The sequence below is a fragment of the Triticum dicoccoides genome, chromosome 2B (genome assembly GCF_002162155.2).
Source record: "Triticum dicoccoides isolate Atlit2015 ecotype Zavitan chromosome 2B, WEW_v2.0, whole genome shotgun sequence".
Lineage (NCBI taxonomy): Eukaryota > Viridiplantae > Streptophyta > Magnoliopsida > Poales > Poaceae > Triticum > Triticum dicoccoides.
Window position 1 is genome coordinate 586311329 of NC_041383.1, and position 6726 is coordinate 586318054.

At 43.4% G+C, this 6726-nt stretch overlaps 1 protein-coding gene across 1 annotated transcript; it reads left to right on the plus strand.

Annotated features, from left to right (window-relative positions):
• Positions 1-329: 329 nt before the first annotated feature.
• On the plus strand, positions 330-6009 carry LOC119365028. The gene is made up of 9 exons (XM_037630611.1): positions 330-575; positions 1524-2671; positions 2961-3549; positions 3663-3761; positions 4203-4310; positions 4906-4958; positions 5369-5468; positions 5561-5659; positions 5751-6009. Exons 2-9 carry the CDS (start codon positions 1617-1619, stop codon positions 5814-5816), a joined length of 2169 nt encoding a protein of 722 aa, XP_037486508.1. The 5' UTR covers positions 330-575; positions 1524-1616; the 3' UTR covers positions 5817-6009.
• The last annotated feature ends 717 nt before the right edge of the window (positions 6010-6726 follow it).

Here is a 6726-nt window from a genome sequence, read left to right on the forward strand (position 1 = left end):
CCAGCGCACCATTTGGCCAAGTTAGGGCTTGCTCGCCAAGTTGGCGATGTTCTAGTTGCTGATCATGTAATTCCAGCCATCGTTGTTGAGTCTGTAATGGGCGATCTTGCCCACAACATTTTGTAATAAAGCTAAATGCTTGCCCTAAAAAAAATATAGTCAGAAAAAAATCCAATTAACCTTGCCAAAAAAAGAAAGAAACACGCCTCTAGTTTGATTTCATTAATTATTACTATTACTATAATCAAAAGTGCGCCCACGATCCGGATTCAAAATCCACATCTCCACGGATTGCTCTCCGCCGTCCCATATAGCATACCGGTGTCCTATTCCTCCCCCCTCCAACGGAGTCCTGACGCGTCGCCCCCAATCCGACCCGAGGAGGCTGTAGACTCCATAGAGTTGCCGCCGTGCCCTCAGCGTCCGCGGCTACCAATCCGTCGCACCGGCGCCGCCCCACCCCGAGCAAACCCCTCCGCCTCTCACGCGCGTCGCCGCCGTCGCCGTTCCCGTTCAACCCATCGCGTCCCTGGTGTCTCGACCCCGCCCGCAATTTTGGCCGTTCGGTTGCTGAGGTATGAGCCCCCTTTCATCCTTGATTAATTAGTTAATCCCCTTTTGGGGTCTGCCGGTGCACACCGTCTAGATCCGGCCCTGGAACTGCCGGATCATGGGGGGACCGATTTCCTTGCGAGTACATGGCATCTAATCATTAGATTTTCATTTACTGCAAGATCATGTGTACTGTTTTGAATTGTCTCAATTAAGCCGCAACTTTGATAGCAGATAGAAAGTGTTTACACTTCAATCTGGGGGGAATATGGCAGGTGGTTGATATGCTGAGTGGTCAATGCAAATTGCTGTTAAATTTGTTTAACCTGATGGTCTTATATTGTTATGTGATGACTAGCATAGAGTATCCATCTGTTGCTTGCTTCTATTACACGTCCTTTCATTGGGAATATATTTTGTAGTTCAGTGTGTCTGTTTCCAGTAATAAATCCACTGTGATATGTTGGAACTGCTGAATCCAATCCAACCATTGTTGACCCCCAACTCTATCTATACTTTCAGTTAATTCCTTCCTTATCCCATCCAACTGGATCCTGATCCCAGGCACCAGCCTAGACACTTCCCATGGTGGCCACTGCCACTGTCCATGACTGCGGTGACACCTGCTGGTCTCTCTGCCATGACCTCCCTGACCTTCAGTAATATCATCGGTTCCTTGATGCCTCTGTACCATTCTCCTCCCTGCTCAATAACCTATCCCCAGTAACCACCACCACCTGCCAAATCACCAGCCATTGCCAGGGTGTCCTCTCTGCAATCACCATGGAATTAGTTTACCTTTTCTAATATTTTTCTGTCATACAGCAGCTGTTCTTCCTAGATAAACATTTAGCTAGCTTTCTCACCTTTGATTGCTACTTATAATTATTGTTTTTTTTCCTGAAGATCATCTTGTAATGAGGACATGCAGTAGTTATGCCCTTTTTGTAATATTTCTCTGCATTTTGCAGATAGCATTGGAGAAACTTCTGTGATCGTGTTTTTACATGTAAAAAGTTAAGGGGGGCAAACTTATCTGCAACTGAAATAAGTAGCGGGATAATATGGTTGACATGAACACTGATCACATTTTTGAGGTTCCTGACACTCCTGACCGAATACAGCAGTCAGTGTGCCCTGTATCAAGCTCAGCTGCTACGAGAGGTGTAACAAGGATGGCTGGAAATCCTTCACCAGCCCGGAGACTCAAATTTAAGATCAAGAATATTTCAACCCAAGGCCAATCAAGTAGAGGTGATGCAGTTAGTGAACTGCGTGCACCATTAGACACTGACAATATTTTTAAACAAGCTGAATTGGCTCGAAAATTGTCCCCACCAAAGTTAGATAGGACTACTGGGAAATCTGTTGTGAACGGGAATGGGGCTCACAGTCATGATTTGGATCAGAGCAGCAGCATTTCAAATCACATGATTTGTAGGGGTGATGGAGTAAGGGGCAGTAGCTGCCAAATCAGAGAAGGGCAGGTTGGTCATCGAGGCACAAGCCGTCAGCATGTGGACTTTCTTGGTGTGGGGTCAGATCTTCCTACTACCACGGTGGAAAACCCGCGAAACAGAGCAAAAAATAGCACCTCTAATGGGCTGAAGGAAGTAGTAGGTTCTGATGTTTTTTCAGCATCGGGTCCCAGGGAGGAAAGAAGAGAAGCGATCAATATCCAGGGTACAGCAGGACTCTCAAGTACACCATGCGATGTTCCTCAAAGACAAGTGGTTCAGAGAAAGTTGGTGCGAAATGGTTGTATTTCTCCCTCTAATGTAGTCAAAAGAAGTGTAATTGCTGATGAAAAGCGGGAAATGTGCTCTACAAGTGGAGTATTACGTTATCGAAATCCTCAGGATGATGTTTTTCATACAGGAACTATAATTGATCTTACTGATAAGTCACCAACAATAACAAAGAATGGAGCCTCTGTAAACTATATGGAAACAACTGCATCCGAGAAGTTCAGAACAGCCAGAGCTGGGGGGACTCTAATTCCACAGGGTGCAAATCAAGCAAGCAGCAGTAACTGTTCTGAAGGTTTAAACAACAAGGGCAAAGAAATCATCCATCATGTTATGGGAACTGAGCGGGCTGGAGAGGCTGATACGATGAGGTATGCCCTATCTCTTTGTTCACTAGATGAGTACAACGTATTGAAGAATTGTTTTTTCTCCGAACAATGCAATAGGTCAATCCCGAATTTTAATGTGTGTTGGTTGAAATTGAATCGGAGTTCATAAAGTTTTTAGTGCATGCACATCAATGTAGTGTTTAAAACACAACTGAATTTGTAGAAGCCAGAAAAAAGTGAATTAGTAAATGGAAGCATGCGTAATTCATTTTTTATACTATTTAGACATCTGTCACATATCTAGAATCTTATTAAACATCCTCTGTTGTAGGGTTTGTCCAAGGGCTCCAGTAGGTTCTTCGTTTGTAAATGACGACAGTACTGGCATTTCTCAGCAAGGTTGGAGAACAACACATAATCATACTATTAAGTTACCCGTGTCATTGTTGTGTAAGACGACCAGTACTTCTGGAATGGAATCTGGATCTTCTGGACCATCTAATCAGGGCCATGAAACCGCAGCAGAAGAAAGCAATAACTCATTAAGTGCAGCAACCGCTACGCGGTCTGCAAGTTTGAGGAATAGGACAATAAGGATCAGTAAAGGAAAGAGGAAACACACCTCAAGTTCCTATCATCCTGGTGAAAGCTCTAGTTCTGTTAATGAACTTGGTAGTTCATGTCTTGCACCTTCAGACACAACAGCTGGCAGAAATCATACCACTCGTCGTCATAATATTTCTGTAATAGATATTGATGACATACCTTCCCCTGAAGCTCGATCTAGTTTGAGTGGCCGCAGTAACGGAACCTCGATTGATCCTAACGTAAGTGCACAGTTGGAGGCTGATGAATTGTTGGCTCGGCAACTTCAGGAGCAGCTTTACAATGAAACACCTCGTGTTGCTCCTAGAGAAGAGGTAATTCTTGATCATCTCTTTCCACACCTTGTATTTGTGTTGTGCGTGTGTATTTCTCTCAACTTCTTGGAGGTTCTACTAGTTCTTCAGTGAGATAGTTTTTCATAAAGCAGATTGATGCAATCGTAGCAATGTCACTTCAACATGAAGAAGATGCAGAACGGACATCTCGAGCTGTAAGAGCACCTGCAAGGTGGCATCCCAACGATACCGTAAGAACACTTGTCTCGTTGTTGGTTTTCTGGAAGTTAGTTGATATCTTTGATATTTTCATTTAAACTAAAATCACTATGCCTCTTTTTGATGTATTCCCTTTATGTTGCTCCAAACCTAGCTTGCACATTAGCAGTTCCTGGCTTCTCAATTGCCGGAACTGAAGTTATAGGGGTAGTGCCCATTAAAATCAGAACTATGCTGATAAGCATTTGTTAGTTTGGCTATGCTTAAGTGACCATTCATGCTAAAAATCAGAACGATGCTGGTAAGCATTTGTTAGGTTGACTATGCTTAAGTGAATATTCATGCTATTCATAACAGGTCAAACAACCTTGTTTACTTCGAAGGTTCCCATATATAGCGAATATTCGTTATGACTAAATACCTTGCATGTGTGGAGATTGACATATTTTATCTTCTTATCCTTTTTTGGCTAGAGAGCTGCACGGGCATCGCGTTTAAGTGCTTCTCAGCGTGGTATTAGGGCCAGATATGAGACGGCAATTTCCCATATGCAGAATGCAGCTCCAGTAACTTTGGGTTTGGTATTGCTTCTCTCCTGCCCTTGTAGTTCCTCTACCTTTAAAACCTGTAACTACTTTGAAGGAAGATTTTTAGGTTTAAAAAGATAAGACTGCCATATCTTTCTGCTTCGATGTCATTCACGTTTAACTCAACATTACTGCCTAAGTTGTTGTAAGTATATACCGAATGGCATGAAATTAAGTCGAAATTATATGCCTTCCTGCTACGAATAGAACATTCCTATCATGGTGAAAAACTTTTTGACACTGATTTCATGTGATGAGCTGTATGTGACTTCCATGTGAACTTTCTGATATCTATGGTTTGAATTTCCATGATTTACCAAATTGGTTGTGTTTCATCTCCTTGGATTACTGAACCACCTCAGAACATGACTTTCCTTACTTCACCTTATCAGAGAGGGTGTCCTTTTTGTGTTACAAATTTGTTTTTGTAAGCAATGGGTTGTATATATGTTGAGCAGCTGTTTAAAGTAAACTAAAATCTGTAGTAGAATACTCTCGCATCAAGTAAAACCATCCTTGAGTTTACAGTTTGTGATTGCCTGAATCGATTCTCGGAGATCATTAACAGCTTCTAGTGTCAATTTTTCAGAGGGCTTTTCGTGCCGGATATCGTGCTGCGCATATTCAACCTAATATCGATTTGTAAGTGGCGCCTCCCTGTTCTATTTCCACTGCTTGAGTGAAGTTGGCTGAGTATTTTGAGAGCTTGAAACAGCTTACATATTTTGATTCAGTTAGCTATTTGCTGATTGTTTTACATGTAGCGTTGCATCATACTCCCTCCGTTCCATAATTCTTGTCGTGGTTTTAGTTCAGTTTAGCAGCTTCACTCTATTGTGTAGCTGGGTCCTATTTATGTGATTACAGTCTTGTTTTCTGAAAAAAAAAGTTTCTAAAAGATAACTGTTTTCGAATTGGAATGCATCTTTGATTTACTCTTCTGGGTTCTCTATGTAGTGGATAGGGTAACATACATGTTGATACAATTTGCTGATGGTAAATAAATAAGTTGTACAAATGTTGAACACTTACTAAAGGAGCTTCTGTTGCAGAAATGATTATGATGCGCTACTTGCGTTAGATGAAAATAACCACCAGCATACTGGTGCTTCGGAAAGTCAGATCAATAACTTGCCTCAGTCAGTATTTCAGGTAAATTAGTCGGTCAGTACTTACGAAGTGGTATCTGTTTTTATGGCTTCTCTGTAAGAAGTCCTGATGACTAGTCCTTTGTTTTTTTACAGTCAACTAGCACCGAAGAGCCTTGCGCAGTCTGCCTTGAAAATCCATCTTTCGGAGATACCATCCGCACTTTGCCATGCTTTCACAAGTTCCACAAAGAGGTATGCAGTCTTGCTGTCAGGCGCCATAACCCTTGTCCCTTCTTATGCAATGTGTTTGCATTTCTGACGTGAAGTTGCTTCCACCTTGCAGTGCATCGACGAATGGCTGAGAAGAAAGAAACTTTGCCCTGTTTGCAAGTGTGGGATTACTAGTTAGCCAATGTAGTTTTAGTTTTCGTGCTTCCCGTTTTAGCACAACTTAATCAGCTGCATCTTTGGATGCATTTTTCTGTTGGTAGTGGTACATATCGTATCGGAGGGTTGCCTCGGTGTTCTCCCAATGCCCCGCGGTGCATTTTGTTCCAATGGATCATACTTAATAATCAATAGTTTCTGTGTTCACCATTTTCTGTATCCGTGTTATGTTACAAATACTTGATATTCAACTACTGGCATGTATGTTACACCCCGATCTCGATCGGAGGCTGATCCAGAGTAGGTGAGGTAGCCGGGAGAGGAGATGAGTTGCGTGAGGAAGGGGATGAGCAGAGAGAACGGGTTAGGTGAGGATTTCAGATTCAGCTTTACACAGCCTGTCCAACACACGCGCCCACCCTGGGCTTAAGTACACGACGCACGCACGCTGCCACTGGCCAGCTGGCCTTACAAGTGGACCCAACGCACTCGCTACACTTGGACCTAGTCCTGGTAGTCACACGGCGGTGCTACACTTTGCCGTTGTGACATTCTCCCCTTCTTGAGACTGAGCCTCCTCTTCTGCTGCTTCTTCTTCCCAGATGGCTGGCTGAGGATATCGCTGCCGGAGCACTTCATAATCTTCCCAGGTAGTTGATGGTGGTGTCGTGTCCCAAGCCACTTGTATCTGAATCACAGGTGCATCGCCGCGCTTCGACATCTTCCTGTTCAGAATCTTTACTGGCATTGTGTCGACGGTCGTCAGATCGGTGATAGCAGGCAACTCTAAGAAAACTGGGCTATAATTTGGAGTAAACGGCTTCAGCTGTGACACATGAAAGACCGGGTGAATGCGGCTGTCCGTTGGCAGGTCCAACTTGTAGGCCGCCGGGCCAATCTTGGCGAGGATCGGAAAGGGCCCGAAGAACTTG